Source organism: Botrytis deweyae, assembly GCF_014898535.1.
Source record: "Botrytis deweyae strain B1 chromosome Unknown BDEW_008, whole genome shotgun sequence".
Lineage (NCBI taxonomy): Eukaryota > Fungi > Ascomycota > Leotiomycetes > Helotiales > Sclerotiniaceae > Botrytis > Botrytis deweyae.
Window position 1 is genome coordinate 1114888 of NW_024066215.1, and position 17919 is coordinate 1132806.

Here is a 17919-nt window from a genome sequence, read left to right on the forward strand (position 1 = left end):
CCTAGGTATATCTAGATAATCTAAGTATCAAAAACCGCATCAGAATACTATTCTCGCAGGGAACTCGAGCCTCTACAGGATCATGATATTAGGAGAGGAGGATTGTAAGAGTTTTCTTTGTATTTCTTATATTCGCTCTCTATTATGATGATTTTGCCATATGGATAGAGGAAATTCGGTCTCGAGTGAGTGGAAGAGGGAGTGGAATGCTCTTAGTGTTTGTATCGTAGTATTATCGATGAAGATTTGATTAGAGGGGTTCAAAAATTCAAAAGGAGTTGAATTAGTTAAGAATCATTTCTTGTGATATTATTTTTTCTTTGGTCTATTCTGATATCTACCACCAACTTGTAATAATTTGGAAGTTGGAGTATGTAATTACCACTCGTATAATCCATATACCTCCTACGAAAAGAAGCAAACTCGCATTAAAAAGTCATGGTATCTTGCCCTAGCATGCCAGCCCTCGAAAGCGCAACAGAAACGAAAAAAGCAAACAAACCATCATCTCCCATCCAACTTCTCTTCCTCACTCACTCTACCACCGGGGATCATAAACCTGCTTCCTAATCCAATTCTCCAACGCCACATCCCCCCACTCCTCCCACACAGCCCAACACTCCTCACTCAACTCACTAACCCCCTCTCTCCTCGCCGCCTTCATCACCTCCCTCGCAACCACCACACTCGCATCGCGCACCCGCTCAATCTTCGGATAGATAAGTCCCATCATCAACTCCTCCCGATTCAAACATCCCGACAACGCTTCCGCACTCTGATACACCATTGCATCTGTGACTCTCGAGGCCTTGGCCAAGATCGCTCCGAGTCCCAGTCCCGGGAAGACATACACGTTGTTGCCCTGATTGGGGTAGTACGTTGTGGAGTTTTCCGAGGGGGACTCGGAATGTTTGATCGTCACCGGCGAGAAGGGGGATCCGGATGCGAAAATCACGGTTCCCTCGGTCCAGGTAATTGCTTGTTCGAAGGTACATTCTGCTTTTGTGAGGGGATTACTGAGCGGGAAGAGAATGGGTCGTCGTCCCAATCCGCCCGCATCCACACTCACCTTCAACGCTCTCACCACCGATTCTGTAAAAACGCCAAAAGTAGCCGTTAACCCGATCAACGCCGTCGGTTTCACATACTCGATGACTTCTTCCAAGGTTTGGAATTGATGACCATTATTATCATCTCTTGCGAAGATTTTCTTATGCGCGGCTAATTTGTCGCCGCGGTCGGTGGTGACGAGGCCTTTGGTGTCGACGAGCCAGAATTTGTCACGGGCTTCTTTTTCAGAGAGTCCGCGACGCGTGTAGTATTCCATGACTTGTTTTGCGACTCCGACACCAGCGGAGCCCGCGCCCATGAATACTAATCTCTGGTCTTCGATGGGGACTCCGGAGAGATTGACTGCGCCGATATATCTAGATCAAATTAATACATGGGGGAATACGAGGAGGGGGAGATACATACCCAGCTAAGACGACCGCTCCTGTGCCTTGAATATCATCGTTGAACATTTTTTCGCCCTTGTATCGATCGAGATACTTGAATGCCTTTTCGGATTCGAAATCTTCGAATTGGACGAGCATCTGAGGGTAGACTTCTTTGACGGCAGCCATGAATTCATCCATGAATTGCTGCTCGACTTCGGGGCCGGGTCGCTTCATGCGGAGACCGAGGTAGAGGGGGTCGCGGAGATTTTCTTCATTGGCGGTGCCGCAGTCGAGGACGATGGGGAGGGTTTTTTCGGGATGGATACCGGCTGCTCCGGTGTAGAGGGCTAGTTTACCGATCTGGAAGGGAGGGTTAGTTAGGGTTTGAGAAGGACAGAGAGGGAAGGAGGGGATGTTTTGTTCAAAAAGGGGTGAGGGGTACGAACCGAGATTCCAACACCGTTAACACCGAGATCGCCAAGACCGAGAATGCGTGATCCATCGGTCACGACACAAATTGAAGGGTCTGGATATGGCCAATTTCTCAAAATGGTGGTCATGGACTTGCGTTGCTTGATGGAAATATATAATGCTTCTGGACGAGTGTATAATGTGGAGTACTGGAGACAGACATCACCGATTGTGGGGGTGTAGACGAGGGGCATGAGAGTAGCGATATTATCGATTAAGAGACGGTAGAAAAGATCTGTATTTTGGGCTTTGATGTTGGAGAGGTAGAGATATTTGTCGATGGGGGTTGCTCGACTATTGATCATTCGCATGGCTCGGATGCATTGTGTTTCGAGGCTCTCTAGGACGTGAGGGATGAGACCAGTAAGGTTTTTGTTGACTCTGTCTTCGGGAGTAAAGGAGGTACCTTTTGGAGGGTTAGAAATCTGAGGGTTGAAATACTAGGTAGATGAATGATATGAAAATATACCTTTATTCCATGCAGGCTCACGAAGAACCTGATATCCTTTGGCGGCATCTTGAGAGATATATTCGGTGTCATTGGATTGAGTAACCGTTGAATAATTTGTCTGACTATAACCTTTCAGATGGTCAAGAGAAGATTGCTTCATGGCCGCTTCAATGGCAGCAATATCAATGCCACCTATGGGATTCATAGCTGTATTTCTCCGACTTGTCGAAATAGAGATGCGTTTACTGATGGTGGTAGAAGAAGAACGACTTGCGACTGAATAAGTAGGAGAAGAAGATCTAGGAGTATATGGAGTTCCGACTTCAGAACTGGATGTGCTGTAATTATAAGAAGAAGCCATTTGAATATAAAGTTTTTTTGACTTTACAGTAGTGCGACGAATTCAGAAGAAAAAAAAGACTCGTGGGAGAATGTTCATCATTGATATATTTGATGGGACAATACAGTTGTTCGCAATACTTTTAAGTGGGTACCTTGACTTTCGATACGGAGGTTATTCCATGATGAAGAAACCAGGATATGGACACAACCAGCGCGTGAGCTTTGAGAAGAAGAAAATTTGTAACAGCATGCTGGTAGTTTCGTTGGGGTTTCAATAATAATCCGAAGAATATCGGACGGGATGGCAGGGTCACACATGGTAAGTGTTGAGATGAAGATGAGGATTTGGGTAGGAAATCAAGCTAGTCGGTTGATGTTTATTCAATACGACCCGCTAAATGGGGAACGGGTTGTGGATATCTTTTCCCGTATGGACCTTCCCGGGTGATATTTAGTCGGATGTTAACGGCGAATGAGGATTATTGTATTAGGTATGTGGTATGGGATAGTTGTTCTTTCAGAGAGTAGATTAATAAATGAGTTAGGTACAGTAGTAGAATCTTTCTCTCTGGAATACTTGACATACGAGTATACTGTTTTGCATTGTGGTTTGAAAGTTCATCCATCCCCTGTGACCACCAACATAAATATCGTCTCATCAATCCCATCCCATCCCATCTCATCTCATCCCATCTCATCCTCGCAATATAATCCCAATCATCAGCTCGACAACACTCACGCATTGTTGAAAAGTAAGGGGGATTTTGTCACCAAACCACCCCTCTCCATGCCACTTGACGTTGAACCCAACTTTTACTACATCGTACATAATTTGTCTTTCGCTTCCAGGACCGAGCCCGATCTACCCCTAAAACAGTAAAGAAGCAGCCTTGTGAGAACCCCTCCCTCTACCCACCTTTTCTCCCAACCCCAGTTTATGCAAGGGGATATCAAGGATATGAAGCCATTTTTACTAATTAGTCATGTCGACTACAAGGTATGTACTTCCGTTCTGCTCCGACATTTTCGTCGTTCGAAGCTTTTTTTCGACGTTGATGTACACACATACATACATGACATCTCTTAGTAACTTTCCATGCATATGACAAATTTCGGGGAAGAATCTTTATCCCCCTTTTCCTTCCCATTTTTATATACCACATCTCTCTAACCATCACAAGCTTCATCTACCGATTTCCTAGACGGGTGTTGCGAAACATATATGTGGAAACCTTCATTTTATCTGGCAAGAATCGTATCTAGACGATTTACGAACACGCTGAATGGAGAAGAGGAAGCCGATTAAATAACGCATACAAATGTTGTTGCTGATCGATTGTGTCGATTCTATAAAAAGTAACTGGGTATAAAGTATCTGGATGAACGATTTCCGACACGAGACATCCAGATGAAATGTTTCATGTATTGGCTGATGGATTCACAATGGAATGAATGATTATCCTGATCCTTCGGAATACTTTTCCATGTGGTGGAACATGGATCGGACCACTCACTGCATACGGAGTTTTGAGAGTAGAGTCGATGGAATTTCTCGAAATTTACTCTTTTGGGACTACCACCCATCGATTATACAGTATCAATTGTGACACTGACACGGAATTGAGTTTAAGCATTACCAAGCATTATCAAGCACTTTTCAAACCATACTTTTCCTCCCCAACTTTATCTTCTTCTTCTTTTTCATTTTGTAGGATCGTCCGTCCCATCTTGTAACATTCTTGTCGCATGTTGGGGTTACAAGTTAGTTATTCACGATCTCAATCCTTGTGTTTAAAAGCTTATCGTGCATCTATCCTAACACTGTTTTACATACAGTCCATACCTTGAACGTCTGAATATTTCTATCTCAAGATGAGGAATCGTGGACATATATCAAACGATTGATTGATATTTGAAAAGCTGGTATTTTATGATTGTTTACCCTATAGCAACAATCTACGACATGGATTGAGAAACTTCGAGTTGATGTTTATTTCATATCATCTTCATGACCATGCTTCAAGCAATGGAATTTGCTACAAAAACGTTTCGGTCTGCTTCATTTGATGTATCAATTTTTCCTAATACTCTGCCTCCACGGCAGTGGCCCCCGGAGGGTCAGCGAAGCGTCGTTCATATAGCAGACAGCTATATAGAATTCTCAGAATAGTTTCTATTCTATTAGTATAGGAAAAAACAGGCCGGAATTAACTATTTCTTAACATTTTCAACTATGCAATTTCTTTTCTTTAAATCTAAGATTAGTTTTTTTTGATAAGGATCTATATATCTCAAAGGAAGATATTATTTTAATATTTTTTATCTTTTTAAAAAATTATAATTGATTCATAACTCAATTAATTAAAACATTTTATTGTCGATTTTTGTGATTAAAATCGGCCTCTTTTTCCCCCTACAAACAGCTGCCACCACCTCCCCCATCCACCATCCCTGAAGCCCCCAGAGGGTCAGCAAAGCGTCGTTCATATCAACATCGATCAACTGACCAGTCAATTGATAAAAAGTATTATTATGGGGGCAAGCCCCCAAACCCCCATAGCTCGCTGCGCTCGAGATTTGCTCTGTACTTATTCTAGTGGCTCCTCGAATGCTACGTTTACAATTACAAAGAACCATCCATAATTTTACTTAAAGACCCGACTTTGGTGTATTGTCGCGCTGTTCACTTTATTCCAATAGGAACAGATATAGACGCGAATGCTATCGCCACGGGATATGACCATAACAGAGCTTTGAAGATTCCAGGAAGATATCGTATCGAATTCTAGAATATACATTGAAAGATTCTCCATATCGAATTTGTACACGATCTATTGGAGTTTTGATACTTCCCCTCTATTCATATAATAGTTAGTCTATGGATATCCTAGATCTCGACTTGAAATTGCGAATACCCTTATGCTTTGGGTACCACCATCTATGATAACTTTCCAATTTTTCTTCTTCCCGTTCTCTTTACAATTCATACGCACCCTTACTATCATCCAAATTTTCCTTCGCTCTCAATCGATTAAATGCGTGCAGGAGTTTCACTATACATACATACTGTATATACCTAGGTACCTAGTACCTAAATTCATCCCCAGTACCGCGCAATCGCAACCTCATGATCTTCCTAATTACCTATCCTATCCTTTTCACTCCAATCAAACATAAAGAATACCCAGCTTGTTCATTTCCTCAATATCACGCGGTATCTGCATCTGCATTTGTAATTACAAAATTCCAATCAGTATAACGAAATGTGTTTTTTCGTTGATTATTATAAGTATATAGTATACGGGATTTCATAGTCCTTTTTATTCCTCTTATTATCATATACGAACAGCACCGAGTCTAGTCTTTAGAATAGAGAATGACGGAGAGACTTTGTGAATTTTTGTTAGTGTATATTTGCTTGTGTGTTTTTCTCGACTGTGGGTTTATTTTTTGTTTATGTGATCTCGAAGGAGAAATATCGTTCTTTATAAGAAAGGCTATAGCACAAAGCAGCCTATATACATTCTCTTCATCTATTGCTTACTGCTATATTACTAGGCGTGCCTTTGCCTCATTGTGTTGCCTTATTCACCACTACCCTTCTGCAAGTAAGAAGTCAAACCATAGACTTCGAGATTCAGCTCCCCGAGTGATATACTATCATGCCTGGTGACTCAAACTCTCTACGATCTTTCAAAGGTGTAAGCTAATAGAATGAGACGACTTATCCCTAACATCGACTTTTTGTGGGTCTGATAAAGAATGGTGGGAGAGGGCAGCTAGGAATGTCCTTCAGTCCTCAAATGAATATAACGATGTTCGGCTCGTTTGCAGATACCTCTCCCCGGACGAAAACATTCCCTGCGAGCTACTCTCTGAGAGATCCAGCCTCTGGTTGGCTGGATTTTTGGACTTCCTTCACGAACTCAACTCTTCTCCCCACTGTTCTTCAGCAGCCACAGTAAAGAACATTGTGTATCTATGCTATTCCCCATCAACATCTGATCCACATTGGGATGGGTAATCTATCACTTCCGGGATAGATTCTCTTCTGGAACTTCACCAAATCGCGGAAAAAATCGATTCCGATATCCGTACTGGATCAATCAAATCCCATATACAGCTTGGGTTTGGCTTGCATTGGGCTATGAAGATGTCGCAATCCGTAACATACTTCATCAGATTTCTGGGATCTGCAGCAATCTTTCTAGAAAATATCAAGAGATTTTCGGTCCTAATGAGCGGGAGGAAGCAGAGTTAGTGATGAATGTAAGTATTTCTACTGATTTAGTAAATCGATCACATCTTAATTCAAGGAATAGGCATTTCAGTCCCGACATCCTATGGTATACTGGATATTATCTGCTAGTTTCATTCGTTATGATCTCCTCATCAAACCCCGGGATGGCCTTCAGTTGTTACTTGATCCGATCTTCGAAATATTCGCAAAAATGTCGTGTTGTTAGTGAAGCGACTTGATATTCTATCTTTATGTTTTCAGAGAGAATTTATTCATGCCCCCGATATTGATTGGTCCAAAAATCTATCTACAGATTTCTCATTTTTGGATAACCTGGAACAGAACAATCTGGAACGGAACAGTCCGAAGAGAATAGCCAAATCCCTCACAGAAACCGATTGTCGATCCCTTCGACTAGATGTTTACGATATTCTTCAACCAAATCAACCGAGATTGAATTTGATAGGCCAACAATGGAATGGACTTTGCCAGGAGGTGGCAGATCGTATCACAGTTCATAGGGGATATCTCAACTCTATTGTTGAGATTATAAAGGTAAGTTACTGCTCTGTACTAGAATATATATACTAACTTCCCATAGTATCTATTGGGGTGGCGGAATTATTATTCAGCTACTTCATTGATCATAGGTCTTCAAAACGCAAAGGTTTCCTTTAGCAAATTTCCAGAATTCCAAGAACTTATCGACTTAGAGAGCAACTATGGGAATTTTCGGAGGAAGCAATCTGAATGTCCTGGACTTCCATTTTATGTTTCCTTTGATAAAAGAACTGCGTCTCAAACAAAAGGCTTCTGCTGTTCCACTTCAGGAAGTAGCTGATATGTTTCCTCTTTCATTATGGATCTCAAACGTTCACTATAGGGCAAATCAAGCAGAGCTTAAGTTAGTGCACACTTCAAGGAAGCGGGACAAGGATGTCCAAGATATGGATGCTAGTAAAAGAGTTAATCATTCATTTGCGGAAGCGTTGAATTTGGGCCCCGAAAATGAAGGTCCTACGATGGAGGATTCTCCCAAAGGTATGATAACACATCAGCCGCAGAAGATAGCAGTTATCGGAGAGGAAAAATCAGCTTGCTCATCTAAGGAGGTTTCCTACTCGCAATCTCCTCAGACTACGGATCAGGACTCACAAACTTTTTGGCTTGTTTTGTTAAATAGCTGGTGTATTTCTCGCAGATGTTAAAACATACGTTTCGGTCTGGGAAGCTTTAGGGTATATAGAGTTCAATCGATATAGACGTTATGTATCTATCCATCGCGCTTCGACTCAGTTCAACCGTAAGCACAGCGCAGAGACTATCTATCTCTGCAAGATCGTTAACCTCTGGGCTCTTTTCAGTCTTCTCATAGTCTTCGTGAAATACTACCTTAAAGTTGGTAAGCTGCTAAGGAAGAGTTTTTAGGCAAATAATCTTTGATTTCCGAAACAGGAATATTGCTTTGGCCTATTATATAATGAATTCATAAATTCATATCCCCTTAGGTGCGTTAAATGGGCTCCGTCGCTTAACAGGGGCGTATTAACCAATCAGATCATCAGAATTCCTTAATTTAATTTAATATTCAAACTTAATCTTTAATTAAAAATCAATCAATATCATTTTTATATTAAAACTTCGAATATAATAATATATACTAATTTTCAATCTCTAGAATTTTTTTAATTTAAAAAAATCGAAAATGAAAGTCAAGATTCTATATTATAAATAGTATAACTGAAAAACTATTAAATAGCTATTCTATTTATTAAGGCTTTATTATTTAAGGTATATCGTACAGACTACCTTCGGAGCCTATTTAACGCACCTAAGAATAGTATATTTAATGAAAATGAAAAGGCTGAAGGTATAAAACGAGGCTAAATGCTAAGGCTGAAATTGTATATACGGGAAGCCTCTATATCCCCTAGACTGCCAGCTAGCGGCGCCGTAAGTGGTCCGTGCACTAAGCAAGAACATCAATAATTTCATTGATAATATTATATATAAAGACTTCGATATTATATATAAAGATTATAATTTAATAGAAAAATGATAATAAATATATCAGTTATATATATATAGTTTTTTAATTACAAAATAATAACTAAACAATTTTATAAATATTATTATATCTTATCTTAGAATATGAGAGATATTTTCCAGCGATTTTTATATAATATGTATTTATAAATATATATTAAATTAAAAACTTAATATTTATTAATAAAGAAAATAAATAAAATATTATATAAAGAATTAAAAGATGTATCATTTATTTTTATGAAAACAAGAAATGTTGAATAATTATTATAAGAAAACGTATCAAAATAATAAGAAATCTCAAAATCCTAATGTTTTAATTGGTCAATAAGTGTTCATTAAGCGACGGCGCCGCTAGTTGGCAGTCTAGGGGATACGGGCATTTAGGCCTCGAAATTTCTAGGCCCTTATAGCCAGGTCTGACTGTATTATTCAGAGGTTTCCTCGTCTCTTTACGGAGGTTGACGGCGTAAGTATTGAGGTATGGTAAAACACACCAAAAAGCGACCGAGCTTTTCCCCATTTTTATCGTTTGAACCAATCATATCATCACGCTGGTTGAAAATTTATAGGGGGATGGCTGAATGTCTAGTAAAATTAGTAAAAGCAGCATTGGAATTTCGTAAAACAGCAACTTTTATTAAAAATGGGGCTTACACGACTTACGCCGTCAACCTCTGTAGACTGCAAACTTTCTCTTCATACCACGTCAAATACAGTCTTCCTATCGCATTGCTCTATCTCCATTTCTATCGCTGTCTCGATATCCTTCTATCTCTATCGCTGTCTCGATATTATCCATCTCTATTGCTGTCTCGATATTATCCATCTCTATTGCTGTCTCGATATTATCCATCTCTATCGCTGTCTCGATATTATCCATCTCTATCGCTGTCTCGATATTATCCATCTCTATCGCTGTCTCGATATTATCCATCTCTATCGCACAATATCTATTACGACCATACGAGCATAGTCTTTCTATCGCTATCTCTATCACTATCTTTATCGCACAACATCTATTACGACTATACAAGTACAACAACTCTGGCGGTAATTACGTTCTTCAGCACCTGTAGGTAGATAGATCTTGAGTCTTCTCTACTAGGCGGACTAGGTATCACCTCTTGTAGGCGGGTCAAATGTCACCTGTAGGTGGATTCTAGGTCTCCTCTACTCTAGGTATCACCTCTTGTAGGCGGATCAAATGTCACCTGGTGGATTCTAGGTCTCTTCTACTAGGCGGACTAGGTATCACCTCTTGTAGGCGGGTCAAATGTCTCCTATAGGCGGACTCAGTATCACCTCTCGTAGGCGGATCAAATGTCACCTGTAGACAGATTCTAGATCTCCTCTACTAGGCGGACTAGGTATCACCTCTTGTAGGCGGATCAAATGTCACCTGTGGGCGGATTCTAGGTCTCTTCTACTAGGCGGACTAGGTATCACCTCTTGTAGGCGGGTCAAATGTCACCTATAGGCGGACTAAGTATCACCTCTTGTAGGCGGGTCAAATGTCACCTGTAGACAGATTCTAGATCTCCTCTACTAGGCGGACTAGGTATCACCTCTTGTAGGCGGATCAAATGTCACCTGTGGGCGGATGCTAGGTCTCCTCTACTAGACGGACTAGGTATCACCTCTTGTAGGCGGGTCAAATGTCATCTGTAATAAGGAGACCTAGTATTTTCTCTTTACATCGAGTTTGGTTTCTTGATTATCGAGGACAGTATTCCAAGACTTTTTATTCTGCTTCTATCTATCAGAATAGCGCTAAGAATTGTTTTCCCAGACGTTCTATCTTGAATACCGTATAACAATAGGCCGCTATGGATGATCCAATGTGCCCTTCGAAAGACTCGTCGGTTCCATCAAAAACAGCGGTATATTTCCTCTATTCTCTTTTTTCTCTATCCTCTCCCCTTATTTCCCTCTCTCTATAAAAGCTAACCCTCTTTCTTCCCAGAATTGGATATCCAAACCTTCGTCGTCGGATTTTCTTCCGGAGAACTGCATTACAGATTTACCAGTCGTTATCAGGTGGACAAATAATCGTTCAGCTCACTTTATCGGTGCAGACCATCACCAACTCCGAATGAATATACAACTTGGTACAGACAAAAACCCCGAATTGCTCTTTTGGTTTAGCATATCAGTTTCAGTTAGCGCGAACCCAAAATCCTCTCATACACGTACAAAGTCTCTCTACTTCGTTGTCAAAGGCAGTTTGATTGATCGGGATACAGATGATAACTGTCTATCCTTAGATTATTCACAGTCTAAGTATTGTTTCGATACTTACGCTAGTATACGAAATGCTGGTATAATGACTGATGAGAGCTCTCTTTGCTGTACATTGTTTAAGCTTCACGATCATGGCACAGTATTCATGCCCCCATATCAAAATTGTCCCTTCACTCCCATATCGGATAATGCCTTGGATCTATTGAAGGAGATACAGTCCCTTTCACAGGCCAAAAGATTCCGGGTATTCATATCGTCTGAAGGAGTAGCACTTTCATCTTTTTGGAAAACGATTGATAAAAGATGTCGAGGAACCTTTACAGATGATTTTACAACTCAGAAGAGTGTATATAAAAAGGGTATGGTATGTGACGAATGGAAGAATTTCAATCCGTTTGTGAAACAGAAGAACTCGGCAATACATCAAAATACTCTTCATAACAAAAAGCATAACTCGGAATCCCTACCACTATATACCAAGGGATACCAAAGTACTGGAATGAAACGTAAAGGTAATTCAGAATTGACCCAATAGTGAACGATAATGCTGACATCCTAACAATAAAGATAGTGATCGCCTGAATGATTCTCATGGAGTCTGTAGCGAAAATGATGAACTCGATCAACGGTTTATAGGAACCGAAAGCGAGGAAGAAGTGGAAACAGAGCGGCCGGGCAAATACACCAAGATATCTTCCGGTAAAATGCCATCAGGTGTTCATAATACTGTCACTGGTCCTAACCATAAATCTAGTAAGCGATTCATTTTATACCTCTTTTTCTCTCTCTCAACATTTCTTAAGCACTACTAACTATATCCCCTAGATAAATCCTACGCAGATCGTCAAAATCCTCAAGTTCAGTTCGCTGAACCTTGTAGCGAAGTCTTGAACCCCCTCGAAGAGAGTTACCTCGAAAAGCAATTAGCTGCTTTCATATGCTGGATATTAGAGTTCGACTCACACTTGGAGAAGGCTTGTGAGCAGGTCTTTTTAGATCTTGGCGAAGCAGTGACTTGTGGAGATAGAATCGAATTTAACAAAATAAAATCGAAATGTATGGCGGAAATTTACTGTAAATATACGAAGAGAGGATCTGAATGGGTTTTGAAGGATACTAGGACATGAAAATGAGGAGAGGGATATGCTTGTTCACTTAACAATCCCGTGGGGTAGATAAGCTAAAGTCGACCAACAACAACGACTACTGCGGAATTGGAAATTGGGTAGCAATTCATCTTGATTACTATCGCTAAAATCAATTATTCCATCTCCTGCTTGCAAGCGAGGGTCAGCTGCTACAAGCTGCTTATACTCAAAGTTTAGCCAATCCCATGGCAAACTGGAACCAAATTCTAACAAGGCAAGTTGTGTTTTTCGAATTGAGCACGAAGTTCCATGTAGTAAACAAATACAACTTGAAGGCAAAAGAACGCAGAAGCTCGGATGAATATTAGAGATCGCAATCATCAGGTGTCTTCCACACAAGATTATTGACCCAGAGATTGCATACTCGATATAGCGATATGCATCTAGATACGCGTCATTGCATGAATGACGAAGCAGCGAGGATGAACTTCCAGTGGCCTCTCATGTCTCCCTGTTACGACTTCCCCTTGTCCCACTTTCACCAAGGACAATACCTATCGATTGTCGATTGGAGGGGTAGATGCAACATGATAGTCACCGCAATTTGTCGCTTCTTGAGTCTTCTCCTCACATCTGTAAAACTGAACGGTCTATTTATTCCCTTGTGTACTAATTACTTGCATCTCCTTACCAAAACCTAATCACGAAAGGATTTTATGGTATCTACTTTCCAACTCAACTCCGAGACTATATTCAGCAGGTCCTAAAGAAACACAATATCTCTCTTTTAAAAGAGCATAACCCGTTGGTTTTGAAACACTTGGACGGACCGCCGCTTAATTTTCTTATACAAATTTGAGTGTGTAAAAGAAGCACGACGTTGTGCCTTGTTAACCATGTAGGTTAGGTCGTTTAGTTTTACTTTTACTTGGTCGTCTTGGATATATTAATATATATATATATATATATTCCGGATATCGTAATATACTACGATATGTATGTCTAGACATATAATAAAAGATCCTCTATTCTTATGTTATATTATAAACAATAGCTATATATCTCCTAGAGTATTAGAGATAGGCTCCGTTGCTTAACAGGAATCTTATCAATCAATTAAATTATTAGGATTTCTTGAATTTAATTTAATATTTATATTTATTCTTTAATATAAAATTCAATCAATATTATTTCTATATTAAAATTTCGAGTATTATTATATATATTAATTCTCAATCTTTATTCTTTTTTTCAAATTATAAAAAATTAAAATTTGAAATCAAAATTCTATATTATAAATAATATAATTAAAAAATCATTAAAATATCTATTTTATTCAATAAGGCTTTATCATTCAAGGTATATCGTACAGACCACTTTCGGAGCTTATCTCTGATACTTTAGGGGATATTAGAAGTATACCACGGTACCTATGTATCCCTAAATATACAACAAACAAGGACTGAAAAGTTCACATATCGTATATAACAGACATATTGTGAGCGAAACTTGGTACTGGTCACGTGACCTCTTTCTGTAGCTAGTATTTATAGGTCTTCTTCGTGTAGTTTAGAGAAAGGCAGTCAGTTCCCACCCACCTTCTCGTACGTTTTGTGATACGCTATGTAGAGCCTACTCCTCCTCTCCTCCGCCGGAGGCGCTACGTCTCAGTGACTTATCTGTGGTATCTACGAAGGACTACTTTATGACCCTACCACCTTCTACTCTTTTACAATATGTACTCGAGATATACTACGGTATGTATGCTTAGATATGCAACAGAAACTTGCCTACTATTGTATTGTATTATAGATATACGTAATAGGCTAAACGTACGTATTGTGAACGCACCATGGTACGTATCCCTAGATATGCAACAGAAACTTGCCTATTATTGTATTGTATTGTAGATATACGTAATAGACTAGACGTATGTATTGTAAACGTACCACGGTGCGTATCCCTAGATATGCAACAGAAACTTGCCTATTATTGTATTGTATTGTAGATATACGTAATAGACTAGACGTATGTATTGTAAACGTACCACGGTGCGTATCCCTAGATATGCAACAGAAACTTGCCTATTATTGTATTGTATTGTAGATATACGTAATAGACTAGACGTATGTATTGTAAACGTACCACGGTGCGTATCCCTAGATATGCAACAGAAACTTGCCTATTATTGTATTGTATTGTAGATATACGTAATAGACTAGACGTATGTATTGTAAACGTACCACGGTGCGTATCCCTAGACAAGCAACAGAGCTTCCCGCCAACGCTCATTCGATTGTACAACCTTGCCTTAGTTCAAAATGGGTAGCGATGAGATGAGAGGATGGGCGTCTGGAGTATGAAAGAAACTTGTTGAATGGTGGGAAATAACGGGAGATGTATGTATAATTGTATATATCTAGGTATAGGAAGATAACGAAGACAAGATGATAGAGGTCCAAAATATCGACTGGAAAGAGAAACATTTCCTGTTCTGGAACTTGGAAGTACGATTTAGAAGAAACGAGATTATAGAAACAGAAAATTGTCATAGAGAAATGAAAAGTGTATAACTGGTATTTGTATTGACACTGGAGAATATAGGGTGATGGTAAATTTCTACCGCTGTCTAAGCGATGCATGAATGTGAACTTTCGGAAAATTATGTGACGGATTGATATAGAGAATTTGACGCAAAGATTAAGTATAATGAGCTGATGGGTTGATGATTTCTCTGTGGGCTTGTGGTCTGACGAGCTTTGCAACGAAGAGAAAGATATCGAGTAATGGATATAAGGACAGGAGAGAGGGAAGGTTTGAAGCCTCCGGATGAAGGATAAATTGCAATGAAGGGGAAGGTATTAAGCATTTAGCAAGCAGTGAGGCTGAAAAGGTAGAGGGATACATCATGTCTATCATGCTATTGAAGTGCATCATAAATATAGATGGGCAAACAGGCAAACGCGGAAAAGACAAATACTTGAGAAAAAAAAGTGGTCGACCCGAGCTTAGGGATCGACGATAGCGTTATTCCTGCAAGAAAACCAGCAACATACAGTGGAAATTAAACCCACCTCGACACATATGCCGCAAAGATCGGTGTGCATTTGCGTGTTGGTGGCGCTCTGCGTAGAAGATACAAAAGTCCACATATGTTTCGTGCTTGTGAATACTACCACGTGCGAAAAGCATATGGGAATAGGCAACTGCGGATTATGATTGTTCTGAAATCTCATAGTTATTAGTTGTTGAATCTGACTACCCATAGGTAGATATGATAGTTGTATCGAGTCATTTTTCGGCTATTCATTCTGACAGCCGGAAAAGCAAGACTTGTTCCCAGAGTGTTGGTTTCGCGATTGAAAACTTCATGCGATATCGATACCGAAAGCGAGTATCCTAGATGCATATGTGTGTAATGCATCAGCTTACTAACCAGTGTGATATCAATCTGGACCCAAATGTAAGGGAGATGATATTGGTAAGTGATAATACGACGTTGTTATAACCCTTGGGAATGTATTAAGCTTTGAGATTATGGAGTGGAAAAGTTTGACAGTTACAATACAATGCATTGCATTGACTGTAGCCTAAAGTAAAAAAGCGAGTGATGTTTAGTTATCATTGGATGCGGTGATACGGCATTGAAAATTGAAACAATTCCAATGTTGGTGATGGTTCTGTGATGGAACCATATTTGAAAGAGTCGGTATGCATACCACCCAAGGGCTAGGTACATGAGGCGGTGACGAGGGTACGAGGGTACACCACATCTGAGAGCTGACAACATCTCAAGTGGGTAAATGATGCGACGATGGTGAAACGATGTTGATGATTGATAGATGTGATGACCTACTAAGTTTCAGTATGATTGACATGCATGACGGGACATTGATTGGGAGACGAGGGAGACGAGGGAGACAAGGGAGACGAGGGAGGGTATCTGGTAAGGTTTGCTTTTTTGATGCACGATTGAGGCGTGATGGAGATTTCTTGGAAATAGGCAGCATCAATTGAATATATATGTACCAGTAGTATGGGAGCAGTCAGCTTTGATCCGAATTGGGAATAAGACGCGGAAGAAGAGTGGATAGGGATCATGTGATGGGTTATCCGAATGGAGAGATTCTACAAGCCGGATATGTAAGAGGTACCGACTAGGTAGTCACCTGGTGTATGTATGTGTTTATGTATATAGGTAGTAGATAGATAATGATGGTAGTGATAGTGAAGACAGATGTAATATATGATCACATTGAATCATTTCCACATTGTATTGTAGACATATTACCTATACTACCCAGACATACTACCCAGACATTGTACCTCGAAACAACATGCAAAGCCAAGGAAGAAAACGCAAGCTGAGATGCTCGTAATCATAATCATTGCGCGTAACCACGTGGTTTAATTCTTGTCGTGCATTTGATTTTCCGGTCTTTGCATTTCGCCTTCCGTAGGCTCCAGTATTTTGATGCTTTGGCTTTGACTTTGGCTTTGGCTTTGGCTTTGGCTTTGATATTCTTTTTATTGATTTGCTTGGTGGTGGAAAGCTGGACGAGAAGAATGGAGATTGTGGATGTACGAAAGAATCGAAAGAAGAGGGGGGAAGGGACGGGAGGAGAAAGGGAATGGAACAGGAGGAGAAAGGGAATGGGAATGGAATGGGAATGGGAATAGAAAGGAAATGTGATGATATATATATAGCTATGTATATATAATTATATAATTATATAATAGTAAGCATGTGAAATTGAAGAAGGAAAATATCTAAATATCTAGAGAAAGTACCTACCTACCCACTTACCCACCTACCCAGTAAGTAGAAAAAGATCGACGAATGGAAAATCCGGGGAAAGAAAGTTATTCTTTCTATTCCGACTACCTACAGCTCACGTGAAATCGAGACATTCCAAGGTTCGCCTCAAACAATCTTCACACCCAGGTACAGCTCATGGGTTCTCAGCTTGTACAGTAGTACTCCGTATGCCAATAGATCGCCAAGATAGCCTCGACCTCGACCTCGACTTTACCTCGATGGGACACATTCATCAATCTCCAGCTGATGGTTTTTGCATATTCTCACGTGCGACATGAGTCTTCTTGTCCGGAGATTCACCATGTGAATTCCCTTTATACGCGACCTGTTTAACATACTGAGTACGTAGGTATTACTAGGTAATTCTTATCTAGTTTCTCCGTCCATTTTACATGTACTCAATGACTTGTATATAAATCACATCTATCTCGTAATCTCGTGATCTTGTATCGATTAAAATATTCAGAACATCCTCTTCCAATCAAACAAAACGAACCCAATTTTCCTTTTCCTTTTCCATTTCCTTTCCCTTTTCCTTTCCTTTTCCGCCCTACACCATCATCCCCAGCCAATACCCGCCAAAGTCCTCCCTCCACTCCCTCCACCTTTGCCGCATCTTTGGCATCTGGTGCATCTTTTGACATAACGCGTATTACATAATCACCCTCCACCAATCATCGTCGATATCTTCATTCCAGGCAACAATATTTGGGACGGCGAAGATCTGTAGGCATCCGAATTCAATCAAATTCTCTCTCCCAAATGATAGAAATGAGGGA

The 17919-nt window shown here is 40.1% G+C and overlaps 3 protein-coding genes across 3 annotated transcripts; 2 read left to right on the forward strand and 1 right to left on the reverse strand.

The window, feature by feature from the left end:
- Nucleotides 1–538: 538 nt before the first annotated feature.
- Nucleotides 539–2722, reverse strand: EAE98_004519 (uncharacterized protein; the record flags this gene model as incomplete). Its single annotated transcript, XM_038952139.1, has 4 exons — nt 539–1427; nt 1477–1799; nt 1886–2316; nt 2380–2722. The coding sequence occupies 4 exons, from the start codon at nt 2720–2722 to the stop codon at nt 539–541; spliced, it is 1986 nt and encodes a 661-aa protein (XP_038811675.1).
- A 4943-nt stretch (nt 2723–7665) lies between these two features.
- Nucleotides 7666–8151, forward strand: EAE98_004520 (uncharacterized protein; the record flags this gene model as incomplete). Its single annotated transcript, XM_038952140.1, has 1 exon — nt 7666–8151. The coding sequence occupies one exon, from the start codon at nt 7666–7668 to the stop codon at nt 8149–8151; it is 486 nt and encodes a 161-aa protein (XP_038811676.1).
- A 2348-nt stretch (nt 8152–10499) lies between these two features.
- On the forward strand, nt 10500–12523 carry EAE98_004521 (uncharacterized protein). Its single transcript, XM_038952141.1, has 4 exons — nt 10500–10872; nt 10956–11745; nt 11801–11986; nt 12059–12523. Exons 1-4 carry the CDS (start codon nt 10819–10821, stop codon nt 12358–12360), a joined length of 1332 nt encoding a protein of 443 aa, XP_038811677.1. The 5' UTR covers nt 10500–10818; the 3' UTR covers nt 12361–12523.
- Nucleotides 12524–17919: the final 5396 nt, after the last annotated feature.

What these genes read in the sequence shown, in the direction of transcription:
- EAE98_004521 (XM_038952141.1), top strand. Translation starts at nt 10,819, where the DNA reads ATGGATGATCCAATGTGCCCTTCGAAAGACTCGTCGGTTCCATCAAAA. An exon ending in CGGTTCCATCAAAAACAGCG is followed by an intron (nt 10,873 to 10,955) that starts GTATATTTCCTC and finishes CTTTCTTCCCAG; the next exon opens with AATTGGATATCCAAACCTTC. An exon ending in TGGTCCTAACCATAAATCTA is followed by an intron (nt 11,987 to 12,058) that starts GTAAGCGATTCA and finishes TATATCCCCTAG; the next exon opens with ATAAATCCTACGCAGATCGT.